Source organism: Desmodus rotundus, chromosome 2 (genome assembly GCF_022682495.2).
Source record: "Desmodus rotundus isolate HL8 chromosome 2, HLdesRot8A.1, whole genome shotgun sequence".
Lineage (NCBI taxonomy): Eukaryota > Metazoa > Chordata > Mammalia > Chiroptera > Phyllostomidae > Desmodus > Desmodus rotundus.
This window is the reverse complement of record NC_071388.1, coordinates 50,514,522-50,531,122: the sequence shown is the minus strand read 5'-3', so window position 1 is coordinate 50,531,122 and position 16,601 is coordinate 50,514,522. Positions and strand designations below refer to the sequence as shown.

Below are 16,601 nucleotides of genomic sequence, written 5' to 3'. Positions count from 1 at the left end.
CCTTATTATCACTTTTCTCTCTACTCAACAGACATCTCACCTAGGCCCTCAAGACTACCTGACAGTTCTACTTCATTTCTCCTTTCAATACATTCTTCTACTCTCTGCTAGGACTATTTCTGCCATTTCCCTCTCCTCTAACCTCCCACGTCTCCCCATCCTTCCTCCAACTCCCGGTTGATGATCTTTCCCCTACTTCATGGAGAAAATGGAAGCCATCAGAAGGCAACATGCTGTTCACCTACCCCAGCTACACATATATCCTCTAGCTCCCCCCTCTCCCTACAACCCTTGTAAGATTATACAGCAAGCGCTCCTCCCAGAGAGGACCTGTTCTGAATTCTCTTTCTCCTGTCTTTTAAGGAATCACAAGTCAAGTCTCTCATCTTAAAGGAGAGAGGAGAAAAAATGACCCCATTTCCTTTCCCTAGCTAGTCATTAAAAGCCAAATCAGCCTAATTTTAATTTGCAACATTGCAGAGAAATGGCTCTTACAGAGTGCACCAAAAGCTTTCCAGTGGGCATTTGGTTTTTCAATTCTCAGTTTAACTCTCCCAGCAATATCTGACAATGTTGACCCCTCCTCATTGTAGGCACTCTCCCTTTCCTGGCAGTCTCTAGTCTTATTCTTACCTCACTGGGCATCACTTTTCACTTGCCTCCTCCCCAGCTACCTTTCAAATGCTAGGAGTTTATTAAGGCTTAGATCTAAACCCACTCTCTTCTCACTGTATACATTCCTTGTAGGCAATCTTATTCTCACCTATGTCCTTGATGCCCACCTATATACCCACGTTTCTCAAACTTATGCCTAATATAAATAGTTAAGTTCCAGAGCCTGCTGTCCAAATGCCTACTCAACATTGCTACTTAGACATAAAAAACCCCCCTCAAATTCAAGGTATCCAAAACCTTGATATTTCTCCTTCTCCTTTCCCCCAAAACTCTGACTTTCTCCTAGTATGCATTTATCTCAGAAAATGGGATAAGCACCTGTCCAGTCACATAAGCCACAAACCTGGGGACCCCTCTTGATACTTCCCTCACCCTCAAGTTCTGCTGTCTACTTCAACACAGATCTCAAACCTCCCACTCCTCCCATCTCCACTATCATTCCTTACGTGGGTGGCTACAAGGGTCTGTACGAAGGTGTTCTCCAAAACACAACCAGAGTCCCCATCTGGAATGTCAATCTATCACTGTCACTCACCTGCATAAATATTTTAAATTCCACCCCCCATCCCCAACATTTACAATAACATCTAAACCCCTGGTCTACAGAGCCCTCCGCAGTCTGGTCCCAGTCTCTCTCCCTCTCACCTCCAGGCAGGTTTTCCTGTAGTTCCCCGATGGTGTCATACTCCTTCCCCCATTAGAGCCTTCATGTCCACTGTTCGTGGGCAAACTCTCTACCTATTTACCTCCCATTACTGCTGTTAACTCCTATAAGAACTGGTTTCACCTCAAGCATTCCTCCTCTCCCTGAACCTTCATTCTTATTCAAGTCTCCCTGCTACAGTTCTTGGTTCCCTGTATCTTTTTTCTTCAGTGCTCATAAAATTTGTATTACAGGATATATAATTATTGAATTAATATTGGTCTGCACCATTAAACTGCAACCTCCATACAGTCAGGGTCCTGCCAGTTTTGCTTACCATTGTATTTCTAAAGCCTAGCCCAGTGCCTCACACATAGTAGGCACTCAATAAATCTGCTTAATGAACATATGCCATTGGGATAATTAAACAGCAAAATTAAAAAAAAAAAGTGAAAGACCATAGCAATGACTGCAGAGAAAGTGCTCAATAACTGTCACTTCAACATTAACTGCTCTAACCTCCACAATGCAGGAACGAACAGCTCTTTAACCCTCAAAGAATTAGTTGGCATTTTTAGAAAAGTGTTCATCTGCCCTGGCTAGTGTGGCTCAGTGGATTGAGTGCTGGCCTGTGAACCAAAGGGTCACTAGTTCAACTCCCGGTCAGGGCACAGGCCTGGGTTGCAGCTGGGTCTCCAGTGAGGGGCATGTGAGAGGCAACCACACTGATGTTTCTCTCCCTCTCTTCCTCCCTCCCTTCCTCTCTGTCTAAAAGTAAATAAATAGACTCTTAAAAAAAAAAAAAAAAGAAAGAAAAGTGTTAATACAAATACATAACCAAATAGATTAACTCCAGGACTGAATGGCCATATCCCTAAGTTACTTTTGTTTTTCATTACAGTAAGTCCTCATTTACTGTTATCAATAGGTGCTGGCTCTGCAACCTGAAGCTAAAGTTGGTATTTTACCACAGGCTAAGTAAGAGAGATAAACAAGGGTGAAGTTCCTACAGCACCTCATCAATGTTACAGTGCAACAACATTGAATGTAATGGCTTCATTCAACAGCTTGCTCTACTTTCTGCATCATTTATTTCCAAACCCCTAAAATTCCCATTTTCCACAATGGAGGCAGCAACAGCTGTGGGTGGGAACAAGAGTGCATGGTACTCCAAGTCAGGAACCACATGTAAAATGTTCTTCAGTTAGTCTCCTGAAAAGGACAATTGGGGCAAAATAAAATCCTAGTACTTAAGGCATCCTCAAGATTTCCCTCTAGAGTTTCCAATTCATGACGACCTAACAGATCAATGCTTATACAGGACAGACTATTTTTCTCTGTAGGGTCCTCTTCAAATACAGATAAGAGAACGAAAAGAGAAGAAATTGAGACTTGCCAAAGCACCAACTGGGGAAAGGTGGTTTGGGTCACCCTCCACCCTCTTCCAATGTAGCTGAGTGTTAACGGCAACACTTACCCCGCGGCTCTGCAATCTGACAGGGAAGAAATAAGGCTCCCCAGTATGTGTGGGAGTGGGGTCGGGGAGAGAGGAGGGATTCTTCCCAGAGTGGGCCCCAACAATACTGGCATTTATAACGAGATCGGATAGCCTGCCCACTCCCTAAAAACTCTAAAATGAAGCCTTCTAGCTGACATATCACACACCTAAAAGAGTTTGCTAAATCAGCCTCCTAAATCAGCCTTCTCATTCAGGGGTAACCCACACAGGTACCTGTATCAATTATTATTAATCCTTCATGTGTAAATGTAATTAGATAACTAGGTTCCTGTAGAAAACCAGCAGCTCTTAAGATGAGGACCTAGATAAACAACAGTAATCTTGAGAAGAGTGAAGATATGAAATTCTAATTAATATTCTCAGGTGGTTTCCTTAGGATATTGCAGACATAAAATAGAAGCAGGTTGTTATTAAAAATAGCAACTGGAGAACAATGCAAAATTTATAGAATTACACATCTCTTAAGAGTTTAATAAGTGTTAAAAAGGAGTTCATGGAAATTAAAGCTGTAGTGAGATATCTATCAATCAGCAATACCAGACGATTCACCAGAACTTAGAATATTAAAAAAAAAAGTAAAAACCATGAGCGAAAAGCTAAGTGACTCACGGAAGTGGTATCCAAAATGTGTTGTGTGTGGAACGCAATGTACGGGATTCACAAAATAATCCACTGGGATTCAGGAAGAAAATACCAAAGCTTCTAGACACTGAGATTTTGTTTGTTTTTTGTATTTAGTCCTTTAAGGCTGTATTAGGGTAGATTTATAATGTAAAAGAGTAATTAGTACGGAGGTACATTTATAATTTTTTCAAAGGTGTGCATATACACATATTGCGGCACGTGCGTACTTCTCTAACAGACGGTGGGTACAGCGCATATTTTGGAAATCATAGACTACAGGATCAATCTAAATAAGACAACATTCATATAATAGCTGTCTAAAAAGGAAAAGAAACCCAGGACAAATAAAAAGAAAAAAATAAGAAAAGAAAAATTTCCCAGAACTGAAGAATCTTTTTAACAGAAACGCCCACTGAGTGCTAGGCCAGATGAGTGGGGGGTGGGAGGGGGTAGAGAGTGGCAAAGGGGTAAGACCCACATCTGGACAAAGCCTTGAGAATTTTAAGACAAGGCCAAAATCCTAAAAGCTTCCATGAAAGGAAAAACGGGATACCTTCAAATACAAAAATCAGATTGTCCTGAGAGTTTGTATTAGTAACAAATGATGCTAGAAAAAAAAAAATGTAGCAACTCCTTCATAGTCCTGAAGGAAAAGGATTTTGAACAGACTTCTATGAGCCAAACTAAAAATCGAACATTAACCAACATAAAGTCTTCCCCCCTGAAACCATCTATTCTCTCTCCTCTACCATCTCTTTTAACCTGTACATCATCCCCTAATATGTAATTCTTTTTCAGCAATTTTACATAAATGTTTATTGCACCTAAATAAATGTTGGTTGTTGGTCTTCATACATGTCTATCAGAATGCATTTAGATACATATGTCAAAAAAAATGTTTATAGCCCCATCTACTAAAGAATGGGAAATTAAATGTACTTCTTTATAACATGCAGAGAACTACAGCAAAAGAAAAATTCCTGAGTTTGGGGTTTTTGACTTTTCACATCGCTCCTTCTGCAAGCAACTAAACTGTGCTATCCACGTAAGATGACGTTTTACAGCTACAAGTCTATGGGCTCCATAGTAACTTTAGAAACAGTTTAGCCCAACAGCGTCCAATTGAATAAACAAGAACGGTATTTATCAGTTTGTTTTTAAATGCTGTTTTAAAGTTTTTCCTACATATCTTAATTGCTTGAACAAAGTATGCTATTTTCTGCAAAATCTTTTCTCTTTTTATTTAAAGAAAGTTAGATATGTTTCCCCAGTAAATACTGAGTAGAAATAAGGAAGTTGTAAATAACTTTAGTACCGAGGGCTGTGGATTTACTTGATTAGGAATAATTTATTTAATTATTCTAATTGACAAAAACAATAACAATTGTATGCCATCCAGTTCTGAATTTAACTCAAGTTAAGCTTCATGAAATAAATGGACTCTATTCCTTATAAATACTGTAAATTATTTATAGCATTTAAAACGTTCTGCAAAAAACTCAAGACAGATGTTTAGAGGTTAATTCAGGAAAACCAAGTTTTTTCAGCCTTGCTTAATGTATATTGCTCATTATCAAATGCCTGAAATAAGTTACCTCTGAAGGTACCTAAGGATATTAAAACAGAACTCCATGTAAAGTCATTTTAATCTCATTAAAATGCATATAGTAACCCAAAGAAATGAAAAGACTTCTGTGATTTCCTACTTAGGATTAAACCAGACCAGGACAACAGTAACAGTGTGATTAAATAAGTGGTGCCACATTTACTACCGCGCATCCAAAACCAAGCCTCCTTCCCTAGACTCCGGGGGGGAAAAAGCTGCTATTAAGAAGGTATCTCTGATCACCACCTCTGACACCGTGTGCGTCACTGCTCCAGATCTGCCTCCAAAATCCCGGTTCACTCAGCGGGCTAGGGAAAGAGGCAGGGTCTCCCTCACCCTGGGAGAAGAGCAAAAGTACCTGCAGGAGCAACGTACGCCTGGCGCGGAGGTGGAAGAGTTAAGAGAGACGCGAAAAGGATGACAAGGATAGAACCAGAGACCGGGGAGGGAGAGCAAAAGCAAGAAGCAACCAGAGACAGAGATAACAGTGAGGTCAGAAGGGTAAAAGGGCAGGGACAATAGACAGGCCAAGACTGAAAGGCGCCCAGAATCTTCGAGTGGCATGGGGACAAGGACAAGGGCCAGTACTGGAGCTGGCACCTCAGGTAAGCCCAGCCAGGGCTCCTGTCACTGCGGGTCCTCAAAAATATCCCAGAATCCTCCAACAGCCCTCCGCCTGTACTGAGTTATTTGCACATTCTCTTAGTAGTGATGGGGCAAACTCGTTTTCCGGAGCCCTAGAAATAACGGGGCCAGGTCGGAGCCTGCACTTACCAGGCCACGGCAGCCCGGCATAGACGCCACATCTCTCCTCTCCAGCGAGGAGGTCACAGAGGCGCTGATACGGCCACGGAGGAGCCCGGTGTCAGTCCCAGTCCGGCTCCTGCTCTGGGAATGACCCAGGAAAAGTCCCTGTGCAACAAGGACACAGGGAAGCCGCTGCAACCCTCCCAATGGCGCATGGACTTCCGCGAGAGCCCGCCCGGCACCCGTACGCGGTCCGTCAGGCAAACAGCCACCTCGCCCTTTCCAGGGGAGCAGCACGAAAGGGCCGAGCAGGACTGGCGCATGCGCTCAGAGCCTCGAGCCGTCTATTTTCCCTTCCCCAATCCGCTCCGCCCTCTCTGTTTCCGGGTTGAAATTCTGAACCTCGCGTGTTGCAGGCAAGAGGAAGGGAGAGGTCGATAGGTGGGCTGGGACGGACTGATGAAGCTAGGGGCTGGGGATCCGAATTTATAAATTCTCACCGGGTGGTACCAAGTCAAGAAAATTAGGTATTGAGGGAGCACGAAGGATCCTAGAGAGTACAAAATGAGGACAGTAATAGAGTAATAAAGACTAATAGTCGCTCCTTTGCCCCACTCCTTAATTCGGCGTCTTTGTTTACAGGGTACGTTCACCTCCTTAGAACGACGTCAGGGAAGCGGGAGGAGGAGTCACGGAGTATCCCAAGGTCGTGTCTGAAAGGGGCTGGGATCAGTGAGACTGGCTCTGGGTTTGGAATAAGCTTGTGCAGTTTATAAGGGCGTCAGTAACGATTTGTTCAGTCTCTAACCAGCTTTCATCTGCTATTTAATCTCCGGTTTGCTGAAATGGTCCCTGCCGACGTCTCCAACAGTTCATGATGCCAGTAGTAATAGACCTCTCGGCATTCAGCTCTCAGTGTTGGGCGCTCAGCCCTCCCCTTAGCTTCCGTTTCTTGGCTTTCAGGACATTATCTTCTTTTTCTCCAGGAGCTGCCGCTCCTTACTCTCCTTTGCTGGGTCCTCCTCCTCTTCCAAACCCGTAAATTTTGGAGAGTCCCAGGTCTCAAGAGATCTTGGCCCCTTCCCTTTCTATCTTCATTCTTTCCCTAAGTAATCTAAGTCAGTTCTAGGCTTTAAATACCCTTCATCCCCTCGCAACTCTTACCATTTTATGTTTTATGAGGACACTGCGGCCCATGAAAGGTAATAAAGGCAATTAGTCCGGTGCCCGCATTTCACTTCAAGGGCACTGGCTCCCTCCCACACAAACAAAGCATAAAACAATTCCTTTTCAGCTCAGAATCCTAAGTACTTAGTATCCATCTCTTCACAACAATGCCAAGTACAGACCCAGCCTTTGGTAGTAGCAAATTCCCCAAACGCGGGACTCTGGGAATTTTCACTACGGTATTTACTGTGGTGACTGTTTTAATGGTAGATCCAGGTAGGAACTTGCTATCATGACCTGTGCAAACTGTAGTTCTATCCCGGATTGTAAAGTTGCACAAAAGTTTCTTTGTTACTGTTATTTTCTAGTTGTTTTAGGGAAAAAAGAAAGAAACCAAGTAACAGCAACCCCTTTCATAAATGGGCTATCTTTACATTTTACACAGCCCTTGTTTTGCAACTATACTTCTAGGCACCCACCCTACTGAAACACTCCCATGTTTGTGCAAAAATGTATGCATGATGATGTTTATTTCTTCGTTGTGTGAAATAGCAAAAGATTTGAATCAGTGTAGTTAAAAGATGAACTGAGGCAAACTAAAAATTTTAAGCGTTCACTTGATCAAAAGTTGATTTAAGCCAGGCATTGCCAAACTGGAAGTGGTTAGGAGAAATCCACCAACAGGAGCTCGGGGGCAGATTTCTCTAGGGACAAAGAAGTAAAGTCAGAAAATTATTTGATCAGCTAGAGCTTAAGTGGTTGCCTTACATGGGAAGGCCTAGTTGGTTGGTTGTATTGGTCGTCTCCGATTTTGATCTGTTAACCTTAACGCACTTACAGGCTTAGATTCTGGTTTGCTCAGTAGGCTGGCAAGACATTAGACCCATCTCAGTCTGGTCCCTTTGTTCAATTAATTTAACAACATGAATGTCCATAGGCAAGAGCTAATGAAATAAATTACATTCTCACTAGCCCAAAAGCCTGTGAGTTAGACCTCTTTGTCCTAGTAAGGAACAATCTCTAATACATAGTATCACACGAGGAGAAAGGGCACAGTATTAGTAATCAAACTGCTGCCATCGATCCAGATTCAGCTGCGGACGTGTTTTGTTTGGCTTGTGTTGACCTATTCAATATTTTAAAAATAATATTGGATTTGCTGTCAGCATTTAGAAACAAAGGAATTTCACAATATAAAAATGCTGGCTTTTCTTAAAATATCAGGTCTGACAACATCAAGCGTACACGCAAAAAAAGAAGAAAGAAAAAGAAGAAAAGAAAAATAAAAAATTTTAAAAAAACAGGTGAAACAAGGAGCCAGGTAGTAGCTCTGCCCTTCAGACACGCATGTCTTCTCCCGGAGTTCACATTTCTTCCTCAAGTCTCTAGTGAAATCAGAGGAAAGGGAGCCACTACTTATTTTATATCAAAAGTGAAAAAAAAATGAAAGACCAAGAGGGTCAGATGTTTCCAAAACAACAAAAAAGAGCTTTTTGGTTTTTTTCAGAAGGACACGACTATGCAAATAAATTATGTGGTGTGGAAACAATACAATTTAAGATGGTATTACTCAAAAAACACACGTGCATTATTCATCTGACATGCCTGACCCAGGAAAGTATTTTAAGCTGATGCACCCTGGTGAAGTGTGTACTATTGTGATTTATAATGAGATATATATATTTGGTCTTAGTCCTCTCTCCCTGCTCATACCTCCCCAAACCAGAATGAGACCACGCTGGCACCTTGATCTTGGATTTTCCAGCCTCCAGAACTGTCAGAAGTAAATTTCTTTACCTTATAAGCTACTTACTTTATGATATTTTGTTATAGCAGCCCAAATAGACTGACACAACCCAATAAAAAATTAACAAAAAATTCAAGCACTGTACAAAGATATACGTGTATTTATGTGTGTGTGTGTGTGTAGCCAAAGAACATGTAAACAAAATGTCAATGTTATGAGTCATCAGGGAAATACGTATTAAAACCATGGTGAGGTTTTAATCTGTATCTCCACTAAAACTGTATCTCCACTGTACCACTGTATCTCCACTACAACTGCTAACACTTAATTAAACAACTGACAATACCAAGTTTGGTGAGGGTGGGGCAACCAGAACTCTCAGACACTGCTGGGTTGGGGGAGCGGTGTAAAATGGTACAACCACTAAAAAGTATTTGGCATTTCTTACAAAATTAAACATACACCTCCTCTTTGGTCCAGCAAGTCCACTCTTAGGGATTTATCTGAGAGATAAAAACATGTTTTTAAAAAGACTTGTACAAAAAATGTTCATAGCAGTTTTACTCACAGTAGCCCAAACCAAATATATTCATTAAGAAGAAGACAGATAAATAAACTTGTGCAAGGTAACACAGCAAGCAGGGATGAACTGCTAATGCGTGTAGCCACGTGAAGGGGGCTGACAGACATGCTGAACTCAAAAGAGGGCCTTTACCTGATTCCATGTCTGCGACGTTCTAGAACAGAAAATGAGTGTTGGGAGTGGGAATGGAACTTTGGAGAACTTTCTAGGGAAATGAAAATGTTTGTGATAAGAGTCTGAGTTACATGTATGCACCCATCTGTCAAAATGTACAACGAAGATTTGTGCATTTCAAATTTCAGATAGATATAGATTTACATAAATCTGTAAAACACAGTGAGTGGGAGGGTCGAAGTAGGTGGAGATTGAATGGAACAAGAATGCCGACATGCTGATAATTGTGGAAGCCGGGTGGTGGGTACCTGGGGGTTCATTACACTTCTTTGTTCCCTTTGCATGTGTCTGAAAGTTTTCATTATTCAAATTTTAAGGTGTATCATGTTTCTTGTAAAAATAATATAAGAAAAAAATAAAATGCATCTGACAGAAAGGCAGTCTTATTAGTGTACGAGTGAGGAGCAGAAGATGAATATGAATAAAACAAATTGCCTGTGTGCTGGGTAGAACTTCTTCCAGCTGGATTAGTTTCCTGTTGCTGCAGTAATTAATTACTCCAAACGCAATGGCTTAAAACAAAACAGATTTATTCTTTTACAGTTGTGAAGGTCAGAAATAAAAAACAGACCTCACTGAGCTAAAAGGCAGTGTGTATGTACAGTGGTGGTACTTTTCTTTTGGCTCCAGGCAATCCATTTACCCTCCTTTTTGTAGCTTTTAGAGGTTTCCCACATTCTTTGGCTTGCGGCTCATTTCTGTCTTCAAAGCCAGCAGTAGCTGGTTTAATCTTTCTAGCACTGCATCACTCTGACAAACTAACTCTTCTGCCTACCTTTTCCCTCTCAGGGACCCTTATGATTACATTGGGCCCACCCAGATGATTTAGGATAATCTTCTTTGCACCTGAATTACATCTACATCCTTATTTCCCTTTTGTCAAATACAGAGGTTCCAAGAATTAAGATGCAGATTTTTCTGGGCGGGGAAGCATTATTCTATATACTACAGAGCTCCATATAAATTCTGGGGACTGATCTCTCTCTGATAATAGAGGAGTGTGTGTGTGTGTGTGTGTGTGTGTGTGTGTGTGTGTGTGTGTTTTAAGTATCGAGTTTATCCAGCCCACACCTGGGCATAGCTGTTGTTTTAAAATAAATGGATCAAAATCTTTAAATAAATAAATGAATAAAATAAGTGGTTCAAAAAACTGTGGTACATTTACACAGTAGAATACTATGCAGCAGAAAGAAAGAACTCCTACCCTTTGTAACAGCATGGATGGAACTGGAGAGCATTATGCTAAGTGAAATTAGCCAGGCAGTGAAAGGCAAATACCATATGATCTCACCTATAAGTGGAATCTAATCAACAAAACAGACAAGTGAGCAAAATAGAACCAGAGACATGGAAATAAAGAACAAACTGACAGTGGCCAGAGGGGTGGGGGAGGGTATAATGGGGGAAAGAAGGGAAGGGTCAAGTCCAGGAACATGTACAAAGGACCCATGGACAAAGACAATGGGGTGGGGGGGATTGAAGGTGGGAGGTGGGAGGTGGGTAAGGCAGAGGAGAGTAATGGGGGAAAATGGGGACAACTGTAACTGAAAGACAATTAAAAAAAAAAAAGATAACTGGCCAGGATTTTCAAAGTGAATATTATAGACTCTGAAAGCAATTCCAAAATAATATTTCCAGAATTTTTAAAATAAATGTGTCATTGTAACAAAAAATAAAATTGTACTTCTAATCTTTAGTCTTTATTTTATAGTCTTAGACTAGTCTAAGACTAGTCTTCTAGTCTTTATTTTGATTTTTTTTATTTTTAATTATTTTTATATCTTTGTTTGTTTTCCTGCAATCTAAGAAGACATCTCAAGTTTGCATTCCAGTCACAAATTTAATTTCCTGCAGTGGCACTTTTAGCTTTTCCTGCCTTCTAAGTAGTTGAAAAAAATGTACTCTTGCACTGTGAATCTGGAAATATTTCCTTTATTTATCTTTATTGCTTTCTGTGCCTGTGTCTTAGGCTGGTGTGGTTCTGTGGATTGAGTGCTGGCCTGGGAACCAAAAGGTCACCAGTTCAATTCCCAGTCAGGGCACATGCCTGGTTTATGGGCCAGGTCCCCAGTTGAGGGTGTCCAAGAGGCAACTGATCGATGTATTTCTTACACATCAATGTTTCTTTCCCTCTTTTTCTCCCTCCCTTCCCCTCACTCTAAAAATAAATAAATAAAATCTTTTTTAAAAAGCTGCAAAATTAACTGTCTAAAGTTTTTCTTATCTGTATAGTAAATAAACTCACAGATAACAAATTCAGGGATATAATCTTCTGGATTTTTCTATTGTAATGACTACCGAGATTACTTTTACTGGTGAACACTCATTTGGTGTGGTAGGCATCATGCCACCCCTTTACATAAAATATCTCCTTCCATTCTTTTTGACAACATTCTTTTCGCAGACTTCATCTTTTAGTTGTTGTTTTTGTTCCCTGTTCTTCTAGGCCAGAGGGTTTATTTTGTTTTATGAAGCAAAGTAAGTCTTGACCAATGACTATAAAGTTTAATCCTTCTGCCTATATGTTGTACTTAGTGATTATTCCTATATTATCACTATAATTTTAATCCAGCTCACAGACACCACTAGGAAAGTGAGAGTTACCATTTCCCAGTTTGGAGACCCACCTAAGCAGCAATAGTACTTTCATTTAGGGAAGACAATATTAATACTATTACATTAATTCATTTAGAGGCTGAACAAATAAAAGGGATAACCTGGGACTTGTCCCTGTTCTCAACCAAGTCAACAGAGATGTGACACGCATTTTTCTTAATTTCCACCAAAATTAGAAAAAAAGTCACAAAAGGATCTCTACCAGTAGCAAATTCAATGGATGTTCTAGAGAAATTGGGAGATTTTTTATTATGGGTATGCAATCAAATGAAACTTGCTAGATGCCCATGTTCTTCAAAAGCCTCTCAGCCGTTTCTGCAGCGTGGGCTCCAGCACCCGGCCAGGCTGTTTGCCCCTCCTCTGTTTCTCTCCCCTTATCTCTACTCACTTCCCTCATCTCTGCTCTATCCTGCTTCCAAATTCCTGCCAGTTCTTTTCAAAGTGGTTAAGTTGTATCTTTTCATTTCTCAGTGCCGACTTGTCCTCTCATAGTCTCACTTTCTACTCCTAATGGGTGTATCAGGGCATCTTCCTAAAGAAAACAGCTCTCTCCCTCATTACAATTCTGGAAACTATTATGAAGATAATTAAAATTTTGTTGCAGTTCTCACTACAACTCCTCCTGTACAGTTGTGGTAGTATTAACCCCCTTTCACAGGGAGAAATTTATTGTAATTACGTATTGTATAACAACTACCCAACATTTAGTGGCTTAAAACAATAACCATTTGATCCTCTCTCTCAAATGGCATATTCACATGGTTAGCTTGGGGTCCTCCCAGAAAGGTCCTCACTTTGTATGTGGTGGTTCAGGACCCCTGGAGAAAGGGCTCTGCATGCAGGAAGTGGGTCATGCAGCCTCCTAAGGCCTGAGCTTCCGGTCTCACTTCTGCCACACTGGTCAGGGTGGTCACAGAGCCTGTCAGAGTCAGGGCAGTGTTTGTGGTCATTGTTGCTTTACCACAGTACACCATCTGGCCACAAATTTTGACATTGCTCCTACATACAGATCACCTTCTTCCCCTCCCAGCACCTCCCAAAGCCTCATCCCACGACAGTATCACTTTGACTTGAGGTTTAGGTTTTTGATGGATCAGAGAACTAGAGAAAGAGCTCAGAGAGCTTGCTGTTCTGAAGGCAGGGAAAGAGAGGGTTTCAGGAAGAGAAGTGTCACGAGGGTTAAAGATCCAATAAGACGGAGACTGAGGAGAAGACAGCTTTGGGCATGGCCAACACAAGGCTTGGGGCCCCTATTCTCCCTTCTTTACTGTGAGTGCTGATGCAGAAAGTTGTGGGGAACTGTTCCAAGAGTGGGAAATGTGGCTCAGCCCCCACTCAGAAAAGCCAGTGGGGAGCGAGGTTGGAGAGCAGGACCCACGTCCATGGATAGGTTCTCCAGTGGGAAATCAGGCCTGCATTGTACCTTGACTGCTATGAGACTTGCTCTTGCTAGAACTCCCTCACCCTGAGGCAGCAAATGTTTACTGAGTATCTTTAACTTCCTCAAGTCTGTGCTAACCACCCAAGTATGGAGTGTGAGCAGCTTCCCCCTTGAGCTGTAACATCCTTCTCTTTGAAGTAATTAGCAGTATTCTGTCCTTTGTTGTCCTTAATAGGTAATCACCTGTGGTGAACCTGTGCATAGTAAATGAGGACCATCCTACATGTAATGTGCCCAGAAAAATAATAAAAGTCTGTCCAGGCGGGGGTTGGCTCTCTCTCTTGGGCTCTCTTTAGCCCTCTCTCCCTCTCTCACTCAGAGAGTGGCCATGCCGTCCCTTTTCCTCCACAGGATTTCTGTAATCTGTGTGTATTTGTATATTGCAGCCACAACACTGGATCCTGCGGGCCTGGATCCGCATCAGAGAGTCAGAGATTATATATGTGTATATATGTATACACACACACAGACATATAAACATATATATGGACTATATATACATAGACATATAGTCTCTGGCTCCGAGCATCACCACCCATGTATATATTGCCTCTGACTATATGTGTGTGTCTATATATATGCACATAGTATATATGTGTATGTATATATATATAATTTTCTTTTTCTGATGATAGAGAACATGTTCCTTCTAGAAATTTATAAAATATGGAAAATTATACAAAAGAAATAAATGCATGTGTAACCACTAAAACCTTTGTTTATTGATTTCTCTACTCTTTATGTAAGTATGTATGTTTATATACATTATCTGTATTTGTGCATGTGTATATACATGTAGGTATATATCCTTTTTACTCTCATTGGTCCTCTGATCATTCATTCCCCATCGAGCCTCGCACTCAGGATAAGGTTACAGCTGGAATGCAAAGAGAAAGAAATGAGATAATTATCAACACTTATGTTTTCTAAATAGATTAGAAATGTTCAGAAGAGACATTGAGACATTACTGGATTTCTGAGTCTCAAATCTGACTTTTCTGTACAAAAGCTAAATTTTATTTTATTTTATTTTTTTGTCTTTTTTATTGTATTTTTCCATTACCACTTAGTCCCCTTATACTCACCTTCCCACTGCAATCACCACACCGTTGCCCATGTTCATGAGTCCTTTTTCCTTTTTGCTCAATTCCTCCACCTCCTTAGCCCCCCTCATAGCTGTCATCCTGCTCTCTATGAGTCTCTCTGTATTTTACTTGTTAGTTCAGTTTGCATCAACAAAATAAAAAAGACAACCCACAGAATGGGAGAACATATTCACCGATACATCTGAAAGGGATTAATATCCAAAATTTATAAAGAAATTATAAAACTCAACACCAAAAAACAGGTGACTCAATTAAAAAAACGGGCAAAGGACCCGAATAGACACTTCTCCAAAGAGGACATACAGATGGTCAATAGACAAATGAGAAGATGCTCAATGTCACTAATCATCAGAGAGATGCAAATGAAAACAACAGTGAGATATCATCTCACGCCTGTCAGAATGGCTCAATAAATCAACAAACAACAAGTGCTGGTGAGGATGTGGAGGAAAGCAGAATGCTCGAGGACTGCTTGTGGGAATGCAGACTGGTGCAGCCACTGTGCAAAACAGTATGAAGATACTGCAAAAAGTTAAAAATGAACCTGACTTTTGACCACCCGGTGATCGCATTTGTGGGATTATAACTGAAGGAATCCAAAACACTAGTTGGAAAGAACATGAACCCCCCTATTTTCATTGCATCATTATTTACAATCTCCAAGATATGGAAGTAGCCCAAGTGTCCATCAGTAGATGAGTGGATAAAACAACTATGGGACATTTACACAATGGAATACTACTTGGCCATAAAAAAGAAAGTTTTACTGTTTGCAACAGCATAGATGGACCTGGAGAACATCATGCTAAGTGAAATAAGCCACTCAGAGAAAGACAAATACAATATGATTTCACCCATATGTGGAATCCAATCAACAAAATAAATTTTATTTTTTAAAGATTTTATTTATTTATTTTTAGAGAGAGGGAGAAAAACATCAATGTGTGGTTGCCTCTCACGCACCCCCTACTGGGGACCTGGCCTGCAACCCAGGCATGTGCCCTGACTGGGAATCGAACAGGTGACCCTTTGATTCACAGGCCCATGCTCAATCCACTGAGCTACACCAGCCAGGGCTTAAATTTTATTTTATAAATAATAGGCTTTGTCAAAATGAATGATGTAAGATCCAGTTGTCCTATTATGGATTTGGTAACAATTTTACTGCTGAGGAAAGAGATTTGATATGATTGGGTTCAATGCTGGCATTGGTCTCCGAGCCATTCCCACACCTTGTGAAATGATAGAAGCCCCGGAGTTGGGTGGGACCTCCAGCAGAGAACTGCATCTTGATCCCTGGGGAAATAGGAGTGGGTAGCAATGTTGACAGAGAAGTTTCTTGTGCTATCACGCCACAGTGGTAGTGGAGAAGAAATAGGTAAGGCAGGGCAAGTCTAGCCAGAGACCATACCCCAGGAGTGTATTTCCTGTAGCCCAGGAGGCTCAGGAAAGAGCCATAGAGTTTTATTTGCCCCAAAGGTGGTGGAGAACTGAGAGAAGTTGAGGCAAAATCCTGTTGTGGAGCCACAGATGTCTCAGAGGAGGTAAGCACAGTAAATGCAAATGACCAGAGACCTAAATACAAGTGATGGCTCAAGCTTTGCCAATGAAGGACAAAGAATAGGGAAAGGCTAGCCTTTCCTCACTCCATGATGCCCAAATCCACTGAATGTATCTGCCAATCCAACTGAAGAAAGAAGGAAGGGGAACATCCTTTCTTAGATGTTTAAACAGAAATTATTTGGGAATACCCCGAGGTGACTGAGTTACCTCACAGTTGACTAGATTCATTTTCTACGATTGGCAAAATGAGGGATTAAAAAAAATCAAGTCAAATATAAAAATAGAACATTACATGTTCTGCACACAGTGACCTAAGAAATATGTATCATTGTTTATGTGTATATGTGTATACAGTTGACCCTTGAATAACGTAAGAGTTAATGGTGCCAA

The 16,601-nt window shown here is 41.0% G+C and overlaps 1 protein-coding gene across 4 annotated transcripts in view; it reads right to left on the bottom strand.

Moving 5' to 3' along the window:
• Positions 1-6,108, bottom strand: part of OPA1 (OPA1 mitochondrial dynamin like GTPase) — a 92,033-nt gene extending 85,925 nt beyond the window's left edge. For all 4 annotated transcript variants that reach the window (XM_024556336.4, XM_024556338.4, XM_024556337.4 and 1 more), the window contains exon 1: positions 5,842-6,108. In XM_024556336.4, the coding sequence (XP_024412104.1) occupies positions 5,842-5,873 (32 nt within the window). In that variant the 5' untranslated portion in view covers positions 5,874-6,108. The remainder of the gene's footprint in view (positions 1-5,841) is intronic.
• Positions 6,109-16,601: the final 10,493 nt, after the last annotated feature.